This window comes from Diabrotica virgifera, chromosome 7 (assembly GCF_917563875.1).
Source record: "Diabrotica virgifera virgifera chromosome 7, PGI_DIABVI_V3a".
Lineage (NCBI taxonomy): Eukaryota > Metazoa > Arthropoda > Insecta > Coleoptera > Chrysomelidae > Diabrotica > Diabrotica virgifera.
This window is the reverse complement of record NC_065449.1, coordinates 106,304,521-106,330,343: the sequence shown is the minus strand read 5'-3', so window position 1 is coordinate 106,330,343 and position 25,823 is coordinate 106,304,521. Positions and strand designations below refer to the sequence as shown.

The window sequence follows — 25,823 nt, the reverse complement described above, 5'->3', positions numbered from 1 at the left end:
TCTTTTTTCAATGATACAATTAGACCTTACAAAAGGAAAAACGAAAAGTTTCTAGCATAAAAATTAAGTGACATGACAAAAAAAAAGTCGGTACCTGCTTTTTTTTATGAAAAAATCAGTGGAAACAACCCGCTAACTACCCTCCTAATTAAAAATTGGTCTTCATCTTTCTGTAATTCCTTTTATATTTGTATTATAAATACACCCAAGAAGTTTGACCCTTTTAAAAGGCCTAATTTTAGAAAAATTGAAGTTTAAAGAAAAATTGATTTTTTGCAGTTTCGTATTTTTCACCATTTTCTTCAAAATATCTCTGAAAATAGTAGAGATACGAAAAAAATGACAAACCACTGAATTGTAGCTTTTTTCATAACTAAAATATCCTTGTGCATAGGTTTTTATTACAGTGAATAGTTAGCGAAATTCTTCTTCTTCTTATGCAATCCACTAATGGATGTTCGCGATCACGTTTGACCATTTTTCTCTATCCCTTGCAGTATGTATTAGGTCTCCTATGTTTTTTAGTCCTGTCCATTGTTTGACATTACGGAGCCATGACATTTTCTTCCTGCCCACTCCCCTTCTTCCTTCGATCTTTCCTTCAATTAAGGTTTGCAGAAACTGATATCTTTCATTTCTAATTATGTGTCCCAGGTATGCTGTTATTCTGTTTAATTGTGCACATCAGTTGTCGTTCTGTACCAATTCTTCTCAGGATTTCTTCATTTGTTATTCTTGCGGTCCAGGGAACTTTAAGGATTCGTCGATAAATCCACATCTCAAATGCCTCTAGCTTATTCATTTTGTTTATTTTTAAAGTCCATCCTTCCATGCCATATAGGAGCACCGACCATATATAGCATTTTGTGAATCTTAATCTTAGGTTTAGGTCAAAGTCAGAGTTCGTAAAGACGTTTCTGAATTTCATGAATGCACGAAATATAGCGAAATATAGCTGTTTAAAATCTCTATTTACGAGTAAACACCCCATTATCGAGCACTTTAAACTCACCCCAATTAAAAACTAAGGGATCTTAAGGAATTTAATTCACATAGTCTTATAGCTCTTCAAAAATCCTACAAAATCGTTTTTGACAAAACTTTTTGTCGCCAAAAATATAGGAGCTATGTTTATATAACGAATTTTTTTTTTCGAAAAATTCGAATAGTCCGCTTATAGAGCATTTTCAATGTATACAGTATACAGTGCGGTGGAATAAGTGTTGCCCCCCCCCTGTTAACTTGTTTATTTTAAGAATATAAGCAAAACGCTTGCACAGGTCGATTTTTAAACTAATCATAGTATATCATAGCATCAACGTTTCGAACTTTGCGCAATCCCTCTTCAGGTGACAGGCATAACTTTGATTTTTTTAAATGGTAAAGTACATCATGTGACACCTCATTTAACAGCTTTTAAAATACTGATTTCAAAAATGTATAATACTTTAATCCTTTTTGAGATCGCAGGCCCAAAATGTTGGTCGAACTCTTTTTAAACGCATTTATTTTTTTTGAATTCTGAGAAAACTAATAAGTATTTTTAAAAAATTTAAACGCAGAATGAAAGATTAGATTATTACCGAGGGCTGACAGTCCCTTAGAATAAACAAAAAGTTTCTTTTGAATGATATATTTGAAATTAAAAATCACACTAAATTTTCTCTTTTTTCCACCACTGTGACTTATTAAAATAAACATTATAGGAGTTCTCAGGGACTTTGGACCATCGATAATACTGTAATATTTCATTCTGCGTTTAAATTTTTCAAAAATATTTATTAGTTTTTTCAGGATTCGAAAAAAATGATTGCATTTAGAAATAATTCGACCGAAATTTTGCGCCTACGCTCTCAAACAGGATTAAAGTATTATACATTTTTGAACTCAGTATTGTAAGAGCTTTTAAATGAGGTGTCACATGATGTACTTTCCCATTTAAAAAAATCAAAGTTATGGCTGTCACCTGAAGAGGGATCGCGTAAAGTTCGAAACGTTGATGCTATAATATACTATGGTTAGTTTAAAAATCGACCTGTCCGAGAGTTTTGCTTATATTCTTCAAATAAACAAGTTAACAGCTATTTGTATTTGTATTTGTACATATTTGTAAATTTGTTGCATTTTTCTGTAAATAGATGTTTTTGTAATTCTTTAATTCTACTTTTTTTCTGTATAGATCTATTAAATTATCAACTTATAAAAATTGCAATGTTACTAAGGGTGGTTTTATAGGATTGAAATATGTGATTATATCCTTTAGCATAAAACAATCATTATTTAACTAATCAAAACAAAATTTTACGCATATTAAAGTTTACAATGTCTGCATATAATTTTTGACAATAAGGGGTATTTTACACCCCTAAAAATAATCAACACCCTTGAGCATGATATAGAATATGAAGTACAGGGTGAGATGATCCTAATCTCAAATTTTTGTGTAATATTAAAGTTTAATGTTGACAATATTAAAGATTAAAATGTTATTTTATAATTTTTTACAATTAGGGGTAGTTTTCAGCCTTAACCCTCGTAAGGCGGTGCGGGGTGCAGCCACACTCCAGACCTCGTTTTTTCACCTATATTTTTGATAAATTTTTTTGATTTTTGTTAATTTTTTTATTCGCATTACATTCAATTCTAAACGCATTCCACCCATTACAGCATTTAAAACTCTTTGCGTTTACATGTTTTTTTTTTGGAAAAATGACTGTAAGGTGCAAATGATAAAAATTTCATCCTGAATTAAACGTTTCTGCTGGAACTAACAGAGCTATGGGACAATTTCGGTGTTATTTATGTCAGAGAAAAAAGACAGAAAGTCCCGGCGTGTATTGTGTGTAGAAACTTTGTGTTTAGTCCAGGGCCCATCTGTTTTGAGATGGACGTTGAGAGGTGACTCAAATTTTTTTGCAGAAATTGCTTAAAAATAACTTAAATAATAATATTTGAGTTATCCTTCCTCTCAAAAAGGTCCGGAACATTGTTTAAATAATTAAAATGTCAAAAAATGAAGGAAAAATTCGATTTTTTTCTTCGTTTTTTGATTATAACTTTAAAAGTATTCATTTCCGAGAAAAGATGTACTAACATAAAAGTTGCGTAATTAAATTTCCTACAATAAAAAATTGGTTAAAAGTTGAAAAAATAGTCACCCTTGTTGCAAAATAGCAATAATTGCGAAAAAAAACATACAAAAACAAGTATTCGAATTTTACGTTTTTCAACCATTTATGCTACACTTATGACCTTCATATTTCACGCAGAAAAACTTTATGATACAGTAAAACAATACTGTAAATTTGATTAAGATCGGTTTAATAGATTTTGCAAAATAAATTTTGCAATCCAGCTTTCGCAAAAACAATTCATTTTTTCAAAATGTTACAGGACTGAAAATAAAGCAGATAGCGAGTTGCGAATTTTTTTGCATATAGAAGTGTGTTGTACCTTTCATTTGCAATTTGCAAAATTAAAATCGATTAACTACCACGGCGTCACAAATTTTTTTAAATAAACATTAATTATTGGTGCTACGCGCAGGACAGCGGTGTTCGATTCACATAAAGTTGATTTCCACCAAAATTTCTTCCAATCTTTATCTAATATATTATTTTCTTACTCTATATTTTGTTGTATTTTAATATTTTAATTTCACAAAAATCAAACTAATTTTATTATTGTTTGTGAAATATTGTTTAAACAATTGCATATGTTTAAAAATAATAAACTTTTATTCTCAAGTTAAAATATATGAACAAAGAAAGTTTTTGTTAAAAAAAGTGTTATTTCAAAGGATAGAGTATGTGTTTTTATTTTGCAATAAACAAATTTATTTATTTATATCGAAATGTAATAAAAATTAAAATGTATCAATAATTATCAAAGGTCATTGGAATGCCCAATCAGAGCAAATTATCCGGTGTCCTGCGCGCAACACCAATAATTAATGTTTATTTAAAAAAATTCCTGACACCGTGTTGGTTAATCGATTTTAGTTTTGCAAATTGCAAATGAAAGGTACGGTACGCTTCTATAAGCAAAAAAAAATTCAACTTGCTATCTGCTTTATTTTCAGTCATGTAACAGTTTGAAAAAATAAAAATTTTTTGCGAAAGCTGGATTGCAAAATTTATTTTGCAAAATTTATTGAACCGATCTTAATGAAATTTACAGTAATGTTTAACTGTATCATATAGTTTTTCTGGGTGAAATTTGAAGGTCCTAAGTTTAGCATAAATGGTTAAAAAACGTAAAATGCGAATACTTGTTTTTGTATAGTTTTTTCCCAATTATTGCTATTTTGCAACAAGGGTAACTATTTTTTAAATTTTCAACCAACTCTATATTGTGGGAAATTTAATTACACAACTTTTATGTCAATACAACTTTTCTCTAAAATGAATACTCTTAAAGTTATAATCAAAAAACCAAGAAAAAAATCGAATTTTTCCTTAATTTTTTGACATTTTGATTATTTAAACAATGTTCCGGACCTTTTTGAGAGGGAGGATAACTGAGATATTATTATTTGAGTTATTTTCAAGCAATTTCTGGAAAAAAATTTGAGTCACATCTCAACGTCCAAATGTACTAATATTTTTACAGACTAGTAAAAACTACAGTCTAGTTGCTCAGACTGTGAAAAATTTCATGTGTTTGTCTTCAAGCGATAATATTGTTTTTAAGAAGAAATGAGTACTTTGTTTGTAAAAATATGTTTCATAATATGAAGAACAAGTCCTAATTATCTTTCAAATCAATTTCTTCAACGTTCACATATAAAAAAATGGATATACGGATTGGGTGCAAATGCACCCCGCACCGTTGTTTACGTAAGAATCTAAGCACCGCCTTACGAGGGTCAAAAAACCAAAAGCGTACAACGGCTCAATATAGAAAATGAACTAGAGGGTGAAATGAGCCTAATCCCAAATCTTTGTACAAATTGATGTTCGACGAAAAAATTGCGAGGCTTTGCCATTTTTTTAGTTTCATTTCCTCGACTAATTCTATTAGATTCGAATATGGGTTTGTCAATATAGTCTGTAGGCGAATTCTATAATTTTCGTTATTATCGCGAAAGCTAAGCTAAACGATAGCGAAGTTGATTTATGTTCATATTCTATAAGGTTAGTTTTCGCTTTCGCTTCGTTATCATAGCGGCATACGATAATATACGAGTTTAAACGACGTATGAATAAATAATTACGGCAACATTGCAAATATACGTGCAGGGAGTAAAAAAAGAAGAAGTAAAAAAAGAAGAAGTAAAGAAAGAAGAAGAGTAACTAGCAGTTACATGACGTATTTATATAACCTTATTGGCTTATAATCACAAGTTTGATTGAATTATTTCCTTGAATAACTATATTTTTATTATATTTTAATAAAAATGTTGCCGGTGCAATTTGTTTTATATTATGGAAAACTCGCGAAGAAACAATCTACGGTTAACGCGAGAGGAAAGCGGGCTCCTTCGAGATAGAAGTGACCCATTTGGTTTAACAGCTATAAGGTTTATTGATATTTTTCGCTTAAGCAAAGAACTAGTTCGATTCCCTTTTGATGAGCTACAGGAACTTACGGAAGATATGGTGTAAGAGCATCACGAATTCATTATCAACAAAAACACAGAATTCTTGTGGAATCAACAACGAACAACCCGCTTAGCGCTTGCGCTTGTGTACCACGTGAAAATGATCGACCAATCACTATCGAAAGCGAAACGAAACGCAAGCCAAAAGTTATCGCTGTCGCTTTGTAATCGGCTTCGTGATCTGCTTCTCCGGTTCTTCCCGAATGAGCTTACAGAATAGCAAACCGTCGGATAACGAACGTAATTGTTTCGCGTTGATCTTATAGAATCGGTCCACTGGGCTGATTATCGGAGAATAGGCCATTTTTGGGAAAAGTTATTTACCAGCAATTTTATTGCTGGAATTGAATCTTACTATTGTATATATTAATAATATAGGTATGCAAAGTCCGTAGATAGTGTGCTCCTTTTTTTATAAACAAAATGGCGCCCGAAAATCGTGTTTTTTTCAATTTTTGCTCTATAACTCCAAACTTTACACCAAAAACAACCAAATAAAAATTCACCGCAATTAAATTCTGCATAGAGACGTGTTTTTCTTTATTCACTTCGACGAAAACTTTCCCCGGAAAAAGCGGGTATTTCCAACAAAATCTTTAATTTTCAACTAAAATTTTAGATAAGTAATTGTTAATCAATAATTAAATAACTTGGTAATGTAAAAGCCCTTTTCGTAAAGATTATAATTCCAGAAGTCGATGGAAATTGAATAAACAGTTTAGCAACAATTGAATCGTTAATTAAAAATTTACGGTCGCTATAATAACTACAATAATTGTGATCCATAAGAATAACTATGATTTTTTCATAAAAAGACACTATACCAATCTAATGTACTTTACAGAATTAAAATTGGACTATTTAAAAGGCCTCAGGAATATTTTAAAATTATAAACAATTTTTGGCTTAAAATCAAATAAAATATCTCAGGAAATATTTAACTAAATTAAATTGTGAAAACGGTGTTCGAAAAACAGCGGCAGGGCGCTTCTTTTAAAAGAAAAAACGTTTAATTATGACAAGTGGTTCCTGAGATACAATCGGTCAAAGTTGACCGGAATTTACGGCAAAGATATAAACAAAAGGATCATAATTTTCAAAACAATCACCTTTTTATTTTTGTCCTCTTTCTCCGCACTAATTTTTATATTTTTAAAATACTCCTAACATAAATTATTATAATAAAAACTATCGATAATACGTGTGAAAATTGCCAAAAATAGCAAAATTCCAATCAAAAATTAGGTTGGAGAAAATGTAACCCTCAAAGTTCAAAATCGGTATACGTTAAAAAAATGCATTTTCTCGGCTTCCCATGGAGCAATTTCCTTCATTCTTTTTTTGTTCCCAAGTAACTCGAGTATAGCCATCGAACTAACGCATTATTAAATGTCAAACTTGCTTTTGTTTTGTTATAATAAATTAATTTATTTATTATAACACAAAATTTTAATTTGTTAAATAAAAGTTGTTTCAATTTATACAGCTTTCAAATGAGAATATTTATGTTTTTAGGTACACTTGTAGTAAGTTTATCTAAAAAAAAGCCTACAACTGGAAAAAATATGTAGTTTTCTGTTCTTATAAATAAATTAATCTATTATAACAAAACAAAAGCAAGTTTGACATTTAATAATACGTTAGTTTGATGGCTCTACTCGTTATTAGGGAACAAAAAAAAAGAATGAAGGAAATTGCTCCATGGGAAGCCGAGAAAATGCATTTTTTTACCGTATACTGATTTTGAACTTTGAGGGTTACATTTTCTCCAACCTAATTTTTGATTGGAATTTTGCTATTTTTGGCAATTTTCACACGTATTATCAATAGTTTTTATTATAATAATATATGTTATGGGTATTTTAAAGATATGAAAATTGGTGTAAAGAAAGAGAACAAAAATAAAACGGCGATGGTTTAAAAATTATGATCCTATTGTTCATATCTTTGCCGTAAATTCCGGTCAAATTTGACCGGTTGTATCTCAGGAACCACTCATCATAATTAAACGTTTTTTCTTTTAAAAGAAGCAACCTGCTGCTATTTTTCGAATACCGTTTTCATAATTTAATTTAGTTTAACATTTCTCGAGATATTTTATTTATTTATAAGCCAAAAAATTGTTTATAAATTTAAAATATTCCTGAGGCCGCTTAAATAGTCCAATTTCAATTTTGTAAAGTACATTAGATAGGTATAGTATCTTTTTATGAAAAAATCATAGTTATTCTTATGTATCAGAATTATTGTCGTTATTATAGCGACCGTAAATTTTTAATTAACAATTCAATTGTTGCTAAATTGTCCATTTAATTTCCATCTGCTTCTGGAATTATAATCTTTACGAAAAGGGCTTCTATATTACCAAGTTAGTTAATTATTTATTAACAATTACTTATCTAAAATTTTAGTTGAAAATTAAAGATTTTGTTGGAAATACCCGCTTTTTCCGGGGAAAGTTTTCGTCGAAGTGAATCGAGAAAAACACGTTTCTATGCAAAATTTAATTGCGGTGAATTTTTATTTGAGTGTTTTTGGTATAAAGTTAAAATCTTTGGAGTTATAGAGCAAAAATTGAAAAAACACGACTTTCGGGCGCCATTTTGTTTATAAAAAAAACACACTATCTGCGGACTTTGCATACCTATATTATTAATACATACAATAATAAGATTCGATTCCAGCAATAAAATTGCTGGTAAATAACTTTTCCTTTTATTTTGCTAATTAGCCCAGAGTAATATTACAGTAATAAAGTGTGGGTTCTATCTACAGTTGTACTGAAATATCTGAAACGGCGAAGGCCACTCAGGTAGCAAATCAAGGAGAGGAAACTTCTGTTGAGCGCGTTAGTGTAAAGAGTAAACATCCATTTAAAATGGATTGGGGTGTATTCTGTAACATTGCTGTTAAATTCAAAAGGCGTCTAAAAGTTAACTTTTAAGGGTCCTCTAAAACTTATAGGTTATACTGACATTCTATAAACACATATTATAGAGGACCGCAAAAATATTTTTTAGAGGAATTCTCTAAAAGGTTTTGGAATTAAAACGTCAACGTCGCACGTTGATCGTTTTTGAACTACTTCTAACCTAGAAATTGACCGAAAACTGACTGTCAGAGGCCAAAAATCTAAAGAAGGAAGAAGAAATTTGCTAAAAAATTATTTGATAAATTATTTTTTAGTAAAACTCATATTTTCCAATTTTAAACATTTTTATGTATAAAGTTATACATTAAAATATTGCTGAAAAATTGCATATCGTATTTCTTCTCCCCTTCTACACCAATTTTGGTCAAATGGTCTATTTTCAATTACATTAAGGTCATCTTCCTCATCTAAATCTGGTTCGAAACCTTCTGGAACTTCATCTTTATAAACATTTGATACGTTCTGTATCTAATGTATTTAATTGCTTTGACAAACATCTTGATTTCAACACTTTTTCAATCACATTTCTAGGTAGGTAGGTACCTACTTCATTTGAAACGGTAAGTGTAGTTAGTTTCAGGTCAATTACTGTTTTTGTTGTAATCTGAATTCAGCTCTACAAAAAGAAACAAAAATTTGAATTTTGTTATAGGTGTAGTGCGTCGATTGTAAAGTAAACTGAGACTTACCTTTCACTATTATTTATTACTTCTTCACCAAATACATTATAAAGAGCCATTTGCCATTTTTAAATGTTTATCTTCATTATAAATACATAAATAATAACAAACTACTATTTATATAGGTACATAACCAAACAAAAATAATCAAACCGCATTTAACGGACTGCTAAAAATTTAGCAGGTACGTTTTGACATCCTCTAAAATAAACGTAGGTGCATAGAAATCGGCCCACTTAAAAATTTGGTCATTTTTGATGTCTCATATTTCCTAAACCTGTTGGCCGATTTAAGTGATATTTTGAACATGTTATAGCCTGATTCTTTAAAAATACCACAGGAATAATATTGTTGCTAAACAGGTAAATTTTCATTGTAAACCGGTTGTACCAATCAAACTGTGTTTTTTCTCAAAGTTCGCATAACCCTGTGGAATATTCTAGCATTTTTCAAATACTTAAATTAAAATCCAACTATAGACTCAGGTTTTCTTAACATTTTGTTTTTTGATTCATTCGTTTATGTTGGATAATAAAAAAGTTAGGTACTTTAACAACTACACATGTTCTTCATCAATACACGGTGTTTCTAAATAAATGCGACAAACTTTAAAGCCGATGCCGCACTGCAGGATGCTAGACGGTCGCATGGAGGCTGGATTTTAAAGGTGGATGGTGGAGGGGCGCTGCATCCTGGACGCAGTGAAAGAGTGAAATGAAGTCAGAAGTCACTGACTGACTTCAAGTCAGTCTCCAACTGACTGCTGAGGAATCGTTTGTTTCATTTGTTACCTTACATTTGGTTTGTTTTTTAGCATATCGTCCTATTAGAGGTAAAACTCACTATCTACACTTTTCAGAAAGTGGAGAAAAATCGACTTAAAGGTACAAATTGTTTTTTAAATTCACCTGACTTGAATACTGGATTTTTTTAATGCAACTGCAAAGAATAAATTAAACAGATATTTTAAGCCATGGTTCGTCACATAGTGGGTCTGCTGGGTCCCAAATTGCCCTTCTTTTATTGACAGCACTTATTACGCTTTCCTCCATAGCCAGGCTACCCGGATGGAATATCAAACACCACTGATTTGGCTGGATAGACGCCTGGCGAACCACCGGATGGTTAGATGGTAGTGGGAAGCCACTGCGGCTACCGTCGTTTTGTTATTCGTGGTATAAGTAGCTGGATGGTCGCCAGGCAGGCATCTACCATCCACCATCCTACCGAACTTCCTGCAGTACGGCATCATGAATAATTCTTCATGAAAAAATAATGACAGTTGGCTTTATAAACGTATGTCCGCAAATGTTTCGTTTCCGGGATACGGGATGTTGAATTATTTCTTACAAACTGACGATTTATTTTATTGCTTTAAAACCGGTTGATATATGCCAATGAAATATGGTGGGTTTTAAGACATAGTTATTGCACATTTTTTTGACATACAATTAAGAATTTAATATTCACTAATAGCGCGCATACGTGTAATATGACCGATCTTATTAGTCGTATGCACTCTAATGGTGAATATAAAATTCTTAATTTTATATCAAAAATCCGCAATAATCTCTTAAACCCTACCAAATTTCATTTGCATATCTCAATTGGTTTTAAAGCAATAAATAAATCGTCAGTTAGTAAGAAAAAATTCAACATCTTATATATCGGAAACGAAACATTTGCGGACATGCGTTTTTAAAGCCAACTGTCATTATTTTTTTATACAGAATTACCCCTTAAAGTTTGTCGCACTTATTTAAAAACACCGTGTATTGATAAAGAACATGTCTAGTTGTTAAAGTACATAACTTTTTATCACCCAACATAAACGAATGAATCAAGAAACGTAATGTTAAGAAAACCTGAGGTTATAGTTGGGTTTTAATTTCAGTATTTTATAAATGCTAGAATATTCCACAGGGTGATGCGAACTTTGAGAAAAAAACACAGTTTGATTGTTACACCCGGTATACAATGAAAATTTGCCTGTTTAGCAAGAGTATTATTTCAGTGGTATTCTTAAAGAATCAGGCTATATCATGTTCAAAAAATCACTTAAATCGGCCAACAGGTTTAGGAAATACGAGACATCAAAAATGACCAAATTTTTAAGTGGGCCGATTTCTATGCACGTAAGTTTATTTTTATTTAGCGGGAGTTTGAACGGTTTAGGTTATGATTTTAACGGATGCATAATTTACAGAATACATACCAAAATATTTTTAGCGGGCGCTAAAATTTTAGAGGCCTCTAAAATTTAAAGGAAGTGTTACAGAATACACCCTATTGTGCACTAAATGATTGTTTTGCGAGATTGCCAGATAAAAGCGTCGAATAGTTGTTTATTTCGAATACATTTAATATTTTTTTTAATAAACATGAATATTAAGTACAAGTGTCATGAAAAATAGGGTACTAAGTGCACAAACCCGTGAAATTATACACAATATTTTAAAATTTGCGCAAGAGGAAGCAGAAGGAAGTTTTTCTGTGAAACAGGCAACAAATAAAAAAAGAAAACCTTTAAAACTCGATTGATATGATAACGCCGCGTAACTAGTTTTCGATCCATCTGAAGATGGCTGTTTCAGACATTTCTGTCGACTTGTACCCTTTGACAAATTAGATATACAGGGTGTTTCATTAATAATTGGAAATATTTTAACTGTATATTCCTGGGTTCAAAATATTGAGGCTTAACCCCAATTACCTAGTCCGAAAATGCTTCCTAACAGAGCTAGAGCTCTTTGAAGATAACGTTTTGTAATAATTGGTTTTTTAATGCCTCCAGAACGCTTCTATTTAGAAAAATGAAAACTGGCATGCCTATTTATCATCCAGAGATAAAACAATTCCATAGATAGCGAAATTCTAGTACCGGTCAAAAGTGTCCGTTTTGGGTAGGGCAACGGTTATTTTATCGCATAACTTGTTTGTCTTTAACTTTCAAGCATTTTTGATAGTGGATTATTAAATTATCAGGTATTCTAGTACAAAAGTACTCTTGCTTTAGTCTGTAGGATACACCGTTTTCTAGAAAAATCGACTTGAAAATTTTGCGTTTTTTTTTAATTTGAAAAAGATTTAAAAAAAAAACGAAACTGTTTAGAAAAACGAAAACTATTAAGTTAGAAGAGATATAGACAGACGAGATTTACGAATTATCATCAATCTGTATTGGAATCAAAAGGCCAATATAAAGATAGAAGAACAGGAGTCCGAGAATATTGATATAAAGAGAGGAGTAAGACAGGGTTGTGTTCTGTCGCCGCTACTGTTTAACCTGTACAGTGAAGCCATATTTCAGGAAGCGATAGCGGAGCTAAGTGATGGAATCTCTATAAACGGAACAATAGTAAATAACATAAGATTCGCTGATGACACCGTTATAATGGCAGACACCCTGGAATAACTACAAGAATTGCTAAATAGAATTAACGATTATTGCATTCGATACGGACTAAAAATAAACAAGAAAAAAACTAAATTTATGATTGTCTCAAAAACAGAACATGGAAATGAAAGGTTAATGATAGAGCAAACCCAAATAGAAAAAGTTAAGACATACAAATATCTGGGAACCTGGGTTGATGACAAAAATGACCAAAGCAAAGAAATTAAAGTCCGAATTGAAACTGCAAGGCAAGCATTTATAAAAATGAAGACACTGCTTACAAACAAAGACCTTCAGTTGCCTCTCAGATTGAGGGCTCTAAGATGCTACATATTTTCTATATTGCTATACGGAATGGAAGCTTGGACATTGAAGAGACAACACATAAGAAGAATAGAAGCGTTCGAAATGTGGTGTTACAGAAGAATATTGAAAATTCATTGGGTTCAAAGGATTACCAATGTTGAAGTGCTACGACGTTTAAATAAGGAGTTAGAAATTATGAAAAGTATAAAAACTAGAAAACTGGAATATTTGGGTCACATTACCAGAGGAGAAAAATATGAGTTGCTGAGAATTATTATGCAAGGAAGGATCCAAGGAAGAAGAGGCATAGGAAGAAGACGCATCTCCTGGCTGAGGAACCTTAGAGAATGGTTTAACTGTAGTTCATTACAACTATTCAGAGCAGCAGCCAACAAAGTGACCATAGCCATTATGATATCCAACCTCCGATAGGAGAGGGAACTTTAAGAAGAAGAAGGTAAGTTTAATTATCTTCTAAATATGAATCGATTTCATCAATTGCGAATTTCTAGTGTCGTTCATATACGTCCGTTTTGGGTAGGTCAACAGTTATTTTTATCGCATTATTTTTGAGTCTTTATTTTACCATTTTTGACACTAGACTATTAAATTATGTGGTATTCTAGGGCTACAGGTAACTCCTGCTTTATGTCGGTAAAATACACCGTTTTTTTTTAATTTTTTTTCAAACTTTGTTCGAATTTAAAAAATAAAAATCGATTGTTCTAGAAAACGGTGTATCCTACCGACTTAATACAAGATTACCTTGTAGCACTAGAATACCTCACAATTTATTAATCCAGCGTCAAAAATGCCTAAAAACTAAAGACAAAAAAGTCATGCGATAAAATAACCGTTGCCCTCCTCAAAAGGGACTAGAAATTTGCAATTTAGGGAATTAATTTATCTCTGGAAGATAAATAGACGTATCAGTTTTCGTTTTTATAAATAGAAGCGTTCTAGAGATATAAAAAAAACTAATGAAAATACGCCGTCTTTAAAGAGCTCTACCTCCCTTAGGAAGCATTTTCGGACTGGGTGATTTGGAATAAACCATAATATTTGGAGCCCTGGAATCTACAGTTAAAATTTATGCAATTATTAACGAAACACCCTGTATCTCTTGAGGACCATACCGCAGTATAAAAAGGGACAGTAGAACCACTCTTCGAAAAATTGGAAGTAAAATCTGTAGTCGCGCATGGCGAACGCGCAATATTCTTAGTCGCTTTTGCCCCACTCTCGCATTGCCAGTCGCATAGGAACATACGAGTTTTAACAGGGAAAACCCGCATCCACCACTGGTGAATTATCAATTGCGTACTGCCGGTATTACTTCTTGAGATCAAAGTGCCGACAGAGAAGTGGTTTTACTGTCCCTCTTTATACTGTGACCATACTAACCATTTACCATCAATTAAGTATTTTTAATTATACAGGACAATAAATATATTGTACTAATGTTCTATAAAGTAATCTTTTTGTAATTACATGCATAATCTGCAATATTTTTTTTATTTTAGGGCAAACTGGATTTTTTGCGCTAACTGTAATTTTGTTAATGATGAATAGTGGTAAGTAATATACAGGGTGTAACAAAAATACAGGTCATAAATTAAATCACATATTCTGGGATCAAAAATAGATCGATTGAACCTAACTTACCTCAGTACAAATGTGCACATACAAAAGTTGCAGTCATTTGAAGTTACAAAACGAAAATCGATTTTTTCCAATATATCAAAAACTATTAAGGATTGTTATATATGGCATTCTTATGGCAGGAACGACTTATAAAAAAATTATAGTGCAATTTGTGCAAATTTATGAGGGTTTTGTTCCTTTAAACCCCCACATATTGTGTACGTTCCAATTAAATTATTAATGTGGTACCATTAATGTGGTACCAGTTATATATTAGTTAAACACAATGTTTATAAAACCTTTTTGCTCTATAGTACTTTTTCGATAAGCCATTTTTTATCGAGATATTTTTAATATTTGTCAAATCGTCCACATATTTGTATATGGTGTACGATTTATTCTTTCGCCACTGCTTTTCAACGTGTACACGGAACAAATATTTCTAGAGGCACTAGAAGAGTACAATGAGGGCATCAAGATTAATGGCGTACCAATAAGTAATTTTCGATATGCAGATGATACTGTTATACTAGCCGATAACATCGAAGATTTACAGATGATGCTAAATAGAGTAAATAAAACTGGCAACCAATTTGGACTGAAGATCAATAGAAAGAAAACTAAATTTATGGTGATCAGTAAAAAGAACATTCAACATATCGACCTGAATATTGAAGCCGAACGTATTGAAAGAGTACACCGATTTAAATATCTGGGATATACAGTAAATGATAAGTGGGACCCAGACGTAGAGATTAGGATCCGAATTGAAATAGCAAGATCCAAATTCATAAAAATGAGAAAGCTCTTAAGCAACCGCAACCTAAGCGTTAACCTCCGATGGCGCGCCACAAAATGCTATGTACTCTCTACGCTACTTTACGGAGTAGAAGGGTGGACGTTAACAGCAGCAACTATAAAGAAGTTAGCGGCTCTAGAAATGTGGCTGTATCGACGCATACTGAGAATTCCTTGGACAGACAGAGTGACCAACACAGAGGTATTGAGACGAATGGGTAAAGAGTTGGAATTGTTAACAACTATTAAAAGGAGGAAAGCGTCATACCTGGGCCATGTGTTCCGTAATGATAAGTACAGTCTGCTACAGCTTATCGTCGAAGGCAAGATTGAAGGTAGAAGAGGTTTGGGCAGGAAGAAGAAATCCTGGCTGAGAAACTTGAGAGAATGGTTTCAAATACCAGAAGCTGCGAACATAATACATGCGGCACAAAACAGAGAAACCTATCGTTTGATGGTCGCCAACCTTCGGTAGAAGACGGCACATAAAGAAGAAGAAGTACGATTAATAACGAGACCTGGAAATATATGAAAATTTATAATTAATTTACATTGTTACGTATATTTTGAAACATATTAAAAAAGAAACCACATCTTGATAAAAGGTGGCTTATCCAAAAAATACTAAGAGGCAAAAAAATTTAAAATACTGTGTTTAAATAACGGTACCACAATAATAGCTTAATTAGAACGTACACAAACATTTGAGGGGTTTAAAAAACAAACCCTGCATAATATGTATTTTTATGTACACATATTAAAAAAGAAGCCGCATCTCGATAAAAACTTGCTTATCGAAAAAATACAGAGGCAAAAAGTTTTAAAAATATTGTGTTTAACTAATGGTACCACAATAATAATTTAATTGGAACGTAGACAAAAGTTTGGAGGGATGAAGGGAACAAAACCCCATAAAATTTTATAGGGTGAACAAATTTGACTGTTATTTTTTTTTAAATGTTCCTGTCATAAGAACGTCACATGTCCATTTTCAATAAAAAAACTTTTCATCTGGTAACTTCAAAGGGCTGTATCTTTGTTTATATCCACATTCGTACTAAGGTAAGTTAGGTTCAATCGATCTAGTTTTGATCGATCTATTTAATTTATGACCTGTATTTTTGTTACACGGTCTAGTCTATAATAAAAATATTGTTTTGAAATATCTTTAAAATTTATTCTTGAAAATAAACTATAATTTCTACGCATTAATATATTATTTTATCGGTTAATTCTTCCCGGAACAATAATAGATAGTGTATATTATAATATAATACATCATCCATCTCGGCGTGATAACGTAATCGATAATTTTTTTTAAATGAGAATAGGGGTCGCGTCGCGTGCTGGCTCATTTGAAAGATTATTTAATTCTCTATTCAGCAATATAAAAATTAATATAATTATTTATCCAGGGTGTCCATAAAAAATTTAAATTAAATTTATTGGCACAAAAATGGCACATTTTAATCAGAAATCAGAAAAAATGTTTATTTCACAAATAAACATTGCTTTTCGCGTAAATTAAACGTTCAAACTGCCAAGAGACAGGTGGGCAGGTGGGTGGCAGCTTAAACATTTAATTTAAGCGAAAAGCAATGCTTATTTCTCAAATAACTATTTTTCTGTTTTCTGACAGCAGTAAAATGTATTTTGAATTAAATAAATTACATACATTTTTCCCTTTGCGTAAATTAATTTAATTAAAAAAATTGTTTATATTACCGTCTAGAGAATTGATTGTCCTTTCAAATGAGCTAGCACACGATCCCGATTCTCTAAAAAACCATTGATTACGTCGTCATGCCTAGATGGATGACGTCACTAGTATAGTATATACGATACTAGTGAAGTCACCGGTTTACGAAATAATGATTTTATTCCATTTGGCTTTGCCACACTGTATAATTAATAAACAAAATCGCAAAGAGAGTTATCATAGTTATGCATATTTTTTGACTTATGGATGTATATCTGTTTATACTAAATATAGTAATTATTTCTTACAGCTGGAGTAGCAACGTTTCAAATGTCATCAGTTATATTAATTGCTAAATTACCTCCAAGCTATATGTTCTGCTACCTTATTGGTCAAAATGGAACAGTTCTGACTACTAGCTTACAGCTCGTTGCGGTGGCTGTTACCAACAACAGCATCACATCCGGATTAATTTATTTTACTGCAGGAACCACGCTTATAACAATCTCGTTAATGTTTGTTATGATTGCGAGGAGATCACATGTTTTTAGATATTACGAGGTTGAAAATATAAAAGATAAACATGCTGAACACATCAAATTTGACGAAATGAAAAAGTTGATAGTGCAACTTTGGCCTGTCCTGGTAGTTATTGGAATTTTGTTCTTCACGTTTAGTTTCGTCCATCCTTCGATCACAACCTTAGTGGAATCTGAATATGCATACGAAAAGACTGCATGGACACGTAAGTTTTAATTTCTAAACTGGCAAAAATATGCATTTATTAACCTAATTTATTTATAATTAACCTAATTTATATTTTAAGTAGATAATAATTTGTTGAGTAGATATGGGTGTTTGCCTAGGTATAACACATATTGATGGTTCCTTTTATCTCCTTCTTCCTCTTATATGAGGGCTTAGGTTGTCCTTTAGGTCATAGCACTACATATTTGTTACGTTAACTGTCAGCTATCTCACCAACTTTTAAAGAGTCCTCCTGACGATCTCGTTCTTGTCAGTTTATATTTTCTTGATATTCCGGCAAGTATCTCATCTCACTATACAGGGTGTAACGAAAATACAGGTCATAAATTAAATCACATATTATGGCACCAAAAATAGTTCGAATGAACCTAACTTACCTTAGTACAAATATGCACATAAAAAAAGTTACAGCCCTTTGAAGTTATAAAATGAAAATCGATTTTTTAAATATATCGAAAACTATTAAAGATTTTTTATTGAAAATGGACATGTGGCATTCTTATGGCAGGAACATCTTAAAAAAGAATTATAGTGAAATTTGTGCACCCTATAAAAATTGTATAGGGGTTTTGTTCTTTTAAACCCCCCCAAACATTTGTGTACGTTCCAATTAAATTATTATTGTGGTACCATTAGTTTAATTCAATATTTTTAAAACTTTTTTGCCTCTTAAGAGGATCGGTACGTATTTTCGGCTGCAATGCTATTCAAATGGGGATTCATTTTTTTCGAATCCTGAGAAAACTAATAAGTATTTTTGAAAAATTTAGACGCAGAATGAAAGATTACGTTATTAGCGAGGGCCGAAAGTCCCTGAGAACTTCTATAATGTTTATTTTAATAAGTTACAGGGGTGAAAAACTAAGAGAAAATTTAGTGTGATTTTTAATGTCAAATATATCACTCAAAATAAACTTTTTATTTATTCTAAGGGACTTTCGGTCCTCGGTAATAATTTGGTCTTTCATTCTGCGTTTAAATTTTTCAAAAATATTTATTGGTTTTTTCAGGATTCGAAAAAAATGAACACAATGCGGTGGTAATATTTTCCAAATCTATCTTTGTCTTACAACGCACTCAGCCTAATATAATATTGTCAGCATATATTGTCAGTCAGACACTGACAATCAGTGACAATTTTAAATATTTGACATTGCATCGGGAATATGTTGAGTTATTGATTAAATATTATTGATATAGTGTATTTGATAAATAATTGATTTAAGACGTGAACTTAATAAAAAGTTATTTATTGTGTATTATTTGTGGAAGATCCAAGCAGAGAATACATCAGGATAATATATTCTGTGATCCAAGTATTTTGTTGTTAAAGATGTTCAAAATTGTAAGCGTTCCATAACAATATATTATTAAAAAATCACTTTAACACTTTTCCTCTTTTCTCAATTGAGTATTAGTCTTTGTTGTACAAATAAATTATTACAATCACTGAATACATAGTAGTGTAGGAAACAAAGGTTGAACCATTGTATAACTAGACCATAGTAACTCAAACTAATGTCGAAATTTGTTGGATTTTATTTGAGACAGTCACTAGATGTCACCACTCTTTCTATCTCAATTGAATAGAAATCTACTAATATTTTTTTAGCTACGCTATAATAGATGGTGCCGCGATAGCTAAAGTCAGCGTCCATTTTGTTCCCCTAAATTCAATCTACCAGTGTTGCAATATCTCATAGACAGTGATATAGTGGCAATAAGTGTATTTACACCTACAGTTTAGTGTTTCCGTGAAGAATATTAATATTTTTACCGTATAGGAAATCTATAAAATATTCGAGGTAAGTAAAATATTTAAATCCTACGTTTTTAAAATTTAAATAAAAAATTTACACATGAAAGATTGCACGTATAAAGGGAACCGAGTAAAATTTTGACATGCGTCAAAATTTTCAATGTGATTTAAATATATTCATTTTTTAAGATTCCTGAGAAAACTAATAAATGTTTTTGAAAACTTTAAACGAGTTAGAATTAAAAATTACATTATTACCGAGGGCCGAATATCCCTGAAAACTTCTATAATGTTTATTTTAATAAGATACATCGGTGAAAATAAAAAAGAAAATTTAGTGTGATTTTTAATTGAAAATATTTCATTTAAAAGAAACTTTTTATTTATTCTAAGGGACTTCGGCCCTCAGTAATAAAGTAGTCTTTCATTCTGCATTTAAATTTTTCAAAAATACTTTTGAAACTTTTATACTTTAGTATAAAAAACAAATATAAACAAAAATACTTTAGTTTTTTAGGATTCGAAAAAAAAAAGAATTCATTTAAAACACATTGAAAATTTTGACATGAATAAAAATTTTGCATTTTGCTCCGTTCTCCTTAAAAGCAACTCATTTTGTTTTCTTTCTTAAAAAATTATAATTTTGAAACTTTACACAAAGTTTCTTTTTTAAACAATGATATAAATTATTTTTATATATTACCGTATTTTAAAGCCATAGGCGCAAAATTTCGTGATAATGTGTTTTCAAAGCATTAATTTTTTTCGAATCCTGAGAAAACTATTAAGTATTTTTGAAAAATTTAAACGCAGAATGAAAGATTGCCTTATTACCGATGGTCAATAGTCCCTAAAAACTTCTATAATTTTTATTTTAATAAGTTACAGGGGTGAAAAAAAGAGAAAATTTAGTGTGATTTTTAATTACAAATATCTCATTCAAAACCTTTAGTAAGTTAGTTATGGTAGGGGAGCCCCAGCGGGGATTTTTGCAGTTACTCGAGTGCGTCAGATTATCATATGGGGAAAAACTTGGTACCCTGAAGATATACCTCTACCATATATTGGCTCTTAACACAGGGGCGTTCGTTAAGGGGGGTCCGAAAACAAATTTATCCTTAAAAAAACTAGAAATTGTCAGATTAAGATAAGGTAAGTTAAGTACATGCGAAAGAGTGTATATTTTAAAAATCTGACGATTTGAGCAGGGCGTAAGGAAATGGGAGAGTCCCAAAGTTTCACAAGAAAAAAGCGAATATTTCTCGAAATGAATGACAGATCGAAAAACTGAAAAATATGTGTTCAATATTTTTGAAAAATCTCGAACGATACCAAACACGACTTCTCACGGAGAGGGGAGGGGGGGGGGGTAAATTTAATATTTTAAATACGAATTCCGCGATATTTCTCGAAATGAACGTCAGATCGAAAAACTGTAAAATACACTTATTCAATATTTTTAAAAAATCTATCGAATGGTACCAAACACGACCCACCACGGAGGTGGGGTGGAGGTTACTTTAAAATCTTAAATAGGAGCCCCCATTTTTATTGCAGATTTGGATTCCTTACATAAAAATAAATAACTTTTATTTAACGGTTTTATTTAACGGGTAAATAAAGAAAACTTTATTTAACTTTTTTTGGTTTTAAATCTACTCTTCAAAACTGGACCTACTCTTCAAAACCCAATATGTCGCCATAACGCTCGAGGGACTGCACATTTAGCATGCTTTGCTCCCATACAACGGTACAATATTTCAAAATCTCTAAATTTTAAAGAACCGCTTGGATTGACATGAAATTTGCCATACACATAGCTAACAAGTCAAAGAATAAAAGTGATATTGTACCGATGTGTGCTTTTGCCTCGGGGTGTGTTTCGCCCCTTCTCGACGGTGAAAAACTATATGTCCAATATAAGTCCGGAAATTAATAAAATGATTAATTTTAAGCAACCCTGTTCTATAGAGTTTTTTCATTAATACTCTTTTAGTTATTTGCGAGTGAATATATTAGTGCAGTCACTGAAGGTGGATATATGAGCTATTACCTCCGATCTCGTTAAACCTCCATCGATTTGCATGAAAATTGGTGAGTGGTTAGAGGATATCTTAAGGAAGAAAGGTGACGTGGTGCCAACTTGCGCTTTTACCCTGGGGGTGGATGCCACCCCTTCTCGTGGGTGAAAATTATTTTATTAAAAATAACCCCATAATGCGGTAGAGGGACAAATTATAAGCAAAATTTGTTATATAAAGTTAAAATTAAAATTAAAATAAATCAAAACTTTTTGAGTTATCAAAGATCAAAGATTTTAATTTTTCGTAAGAAAAATGCATATTTTTAACTGATTTTTCATAAATAATTCAAAAACTATAAGATTTTGCAAAAAGTAATACTAAAATTGAATCTAATAAAAAATAAAATAAACTATTTACTAGAAAAACCTTTTGATTTTAACTAAGTAATTGAATTTTATATTTTTTGGCCAGTACCCAAATCAAAGTAGATATTCAAGCTTAAATAACGGAAAAATGATGCATTTTATAACATAAACTTATTAAATATTTGTCAAAAAACTTCTACATATCAAATTAGCTCCCGAACAAGTTGATAGCATTAAAATTTATGCTAAAAAAATTTTTCAAAATTTATATTTTAAAAATTTTTCCAAAATGTTATTGTTTCTTTAATAACTCCGTTAATTTTTACGATCTCAGGTTCGCCTGAAAACCATTTAAAAGATAATTCCAAGAGCTATTAAACCACGTTGAATTTAATCTTTTAAACCTCTTACTTTTTTAAAAATAAAAGGTTAAATGGCCCCGGTTACATGGTTCTCGCAGCAAAATTTAAGCTTTAAAAGTCTCTATCTCGGTAATTTTGTACCCTACCGAAATACTAAAAAGGGTATAATATTTGATACAGAAAAAACTAAAATTTGGTTATATATAATTTTTTACGTATATTTAGTATTTTTAAGGTTATTATCAAAGGAAAATGAAAAGTACGATAATTTTAAAAATTCTGCTTTTTTGAATTATACCTTTTTTTCAAAAATATGCATTTTTAACCGGTCAAAATTATTGAAATCATTACTTACACTAATATATAGAAATTCTTGTAAGGTTTACTATAAATTTTAATTTTTGTGGAAACTGCGAATGTTTTATTTTTCACTTTTTTCTGAAAAATTCGAAAGGGTGGTTCTTTTATTTTCATCATAACTTGTTTAATTTTAATGCTATTAACTTCTTCGTAAGCTCAATTGATAGGTATTCCGAAGGGTACACGACAATTATACCGAAATCATTAGACCGAAAGCAGTAGACCAAACTCATTGGACCGAAAAGCACTTTACCGAAACCTCACTAGAGCGAACAGCATTAGACCGAAATGGTACATATTATGTAAATTAAAAAAGATTGCAGTAAATTATGCGAAGATTTTGTATATCTGTCTTTTTGTTTATTGAATTTTTTTGTATTATTTTATATAATAAAATTCGTCTATATTATAGACCGTGTAAATTTTTACTCTGTACAGTCTGATATGAAATAATTTTCATCCGTTAAACAAATTAGTGAAGGTAAAAATAAATTAAGGCTAGAGTGACGTGAACGCCATTTTAATTGTTTCTAATAATAATCCAAATAACATTTAGTTGTATTGTAATTACATTTGTCTTATCTCTTTTACTGCGACAAGTAAAACGAAAAAGAAAAAAATAACCAAAAAAGAAAGCAAAAAATAACAACCTCTAAACTCGCCAGTAGGTAGTTTGTGTTGCCAGTCCTAAGTCTGGGTAAAGGATGAAGGGAGGTTGATGCTACCCTTGCTCAGATTACAATCCTGTTTGAGCACGCTGTATTATGTACTTATGCTTTCCGGTCTCCTACTGTTCGGTCTAGTGAGGTTTCGGCAAAGTGCTTTCCGGTCTAATGAGTTCGGTCTACTGCTATCGGTCTAATGATTTCGGCTTTATTACAGTAAACCATTCCGAAGTACTTTGCCAAGAGCTTAGCAGGTATATTTTATAAAACGCACCGTTTTCAAGTTATTTAAGCTTGAATACTTAGATCTGAGTACTCGTCGAAAAAAATATACATTCAATTACCCATTTTTGGCAATAACTTTTTTTGGTAATAACTTTTTTGCAAAATATTATAGTTTTTGAGTTATGTGTGAAGAACAGCTTTAAAACAAGCATGTTTTTACGAAAAAATAAAAAATTTTTCTTTAATACATCAAAAAGTATTGATTTATATTAATAACTATATACATCAAATTTTGCTTAGAATGTGTCCCTGTATCGGTTTGTCGTATTATTTTTAATAAAATAATTTCCATCCCCGAGATTTTGAGAAGGGGTGGCATTCACCCCAAGGGTCAAAGCGCAACTTGGCATCATGTCACCTTTTTTCCTTAAGATATCCTCTAACTACTCACCAATTTTCATGAAAATCGATGAGGGTTCAACGAAGGCGGAGGTGAAAACCTTCAGTGAATGCACTATATTAATTTTTCAACAAAATAAACACGTTTTTGGACGGTTTTTTATAAATAACTTAAAAAGTAAATATTTTGTCGAAAAAAACATTCTTAGTAAAAATATAGCCTGTAAAAAAGCGAAAAAAAATGGTGTATATATTAGGTCGCTAGACCTAATAGAAGCAGAGTTATAGCTAATGAAAACTATGTTCATATATTCGAAATTGAATATTTTAACGTGAAATATCCAAAAAATTTAGCACTTTTTGGGGAAAAGTCACTACTACTTTTTTAATGTTAAAAAATTTTAAAAAGCTCTATTTTTGTTTTATAAAAAAATTTCTAGCATCAAAAGTAACTAAGTTACGCTCAAAATAAAGTTAATTCCTTTTTTTTCGGTAAAAAATCGGGAAAATCACCCCCTAATTAACTTCTCAAATAAACTTAATCGTTACCACTTCACAATTTGCTTTACTCGTGTATGTATGCATATTGTATAATTTATATTGTATACCGGGTGTCCACTTATATTTTCCCCCATTTTAACTGTCTATAACTTCTGAACGGCTAAAGATAGAAATATGCGGTTTTCGCTGAAATGTTTCATTTTAGTAAAAGTTTTGTCTGAATGGATTGAATTTTTTATATCGCTTTCAAATACGAAAAGAAAAATGGCGGACTTTTGAAAAAAACATTGTTGACTTTTTTTTAATGAAACACCCAGTATATTTTTTTGTAAATTTAAAGAAAGGTCATTCACCTATCCAGCGATATAAAGTTTTTCAAAATCGGTTGGCAAATCACTGAGTAATTAATTTTTAAGATGAGAGGTGCAACGTGGATATCACGTACCTAAATAACATAACTAAGCAAAATGATATTATTTTATGTGATTTCCACATTGCATCTCTCATTTTAAAAATTATTTGCTCAGTCATTTGACAACCGATTTTTAAAAATTTTATTTCGCTGGATAGGTAAATGACCGTTTTTTCAGGCTACAAAAAAATATACTGGGTGTTTCAATAAAAAAAGTCAACAACGTTTTTTTATTCAAAGATCCACCATTTTTTATACAAGTGATATAAAAAATGGTCATTTACCCAAAAACTTGAAAAAACGGTCATTTACCTATCCAACGATATAAAATTTTTAAAATCGTTTGTCAAATGACTGAGCAATTAATTTTTAAAATGAGAGATGCAATGTGGAAATCACACAACATAATATCAATTTGCTTAGTTATGTTATTTAGGTATGTGACATCCACGTTGCACCTCTCATTTTAAAAATTAATTACTCAGTGATTTGACAACCGATTTTGAAAAACTTTATATCGCTGGATAGGTGAATGACCTTTCTTTCAATTTACAAAAAAATATACTGGGTGTTCCATGAAAAAAAAGTCAACAACGTTTTTTTCAAAAATCCGCCATTTTTCTTTTCGTATTTGAAAGCGATATAAAAAATTCAATCGATTCAGACAAAACTTACTAAAATAAAACATTTCAGCGAAAACCGCATATTTCTATCTTGAGCCGTTAAGAAGTTATATGCAGTTAAAATGGGGAAAAATATAAGTGGACACCCGGTATTATTTGTTGGTGCAACTGGACATTAATTTTTGAGTTATTTGCGAAAAACTGTCTAAAAACATGGTTATTTTGTTAAAAAATGAACATATTCACTCACAAATAACTCGAACATAACATTGACTTAGTGAAAAAACTCAATAAAACAAAAG

The 25,823-nt window shown here is 31.1% G+C and overlaps 1 protein-coding gene across 4 annotated transcripts in view; it reads left to right on the top strand.

Moving 5' to 3' along the window:
• The window catches only part of LOC114336379 (equilibrative nucleoside transporter 3), a 192,941-nt gene that overhangs the window by 52,995 nt on the left and 114,123 nt on the right, over positions 1-25,823 (top strand). Inside the window, exons 4-5 of one of the 4 annotated variants that reach the window (XM_050655969.1) lie at positions 14,441-14,491; positions 17,369-17,803. The exons of the other annotated variants lie outside the window; for them this stretch is intronic. Of the exons in view, the coding sequence (XP_050511926.1) occupies positions 14,441-14,491; positions 17,369-17,803 (486 nt within the window). The remainder of the gene's footprint in view (positions 1-14,440; positions 14,492-17,368; positions 17,804-25,823) is intronic. 4 annotated transcript variants of the gene reach the window in all.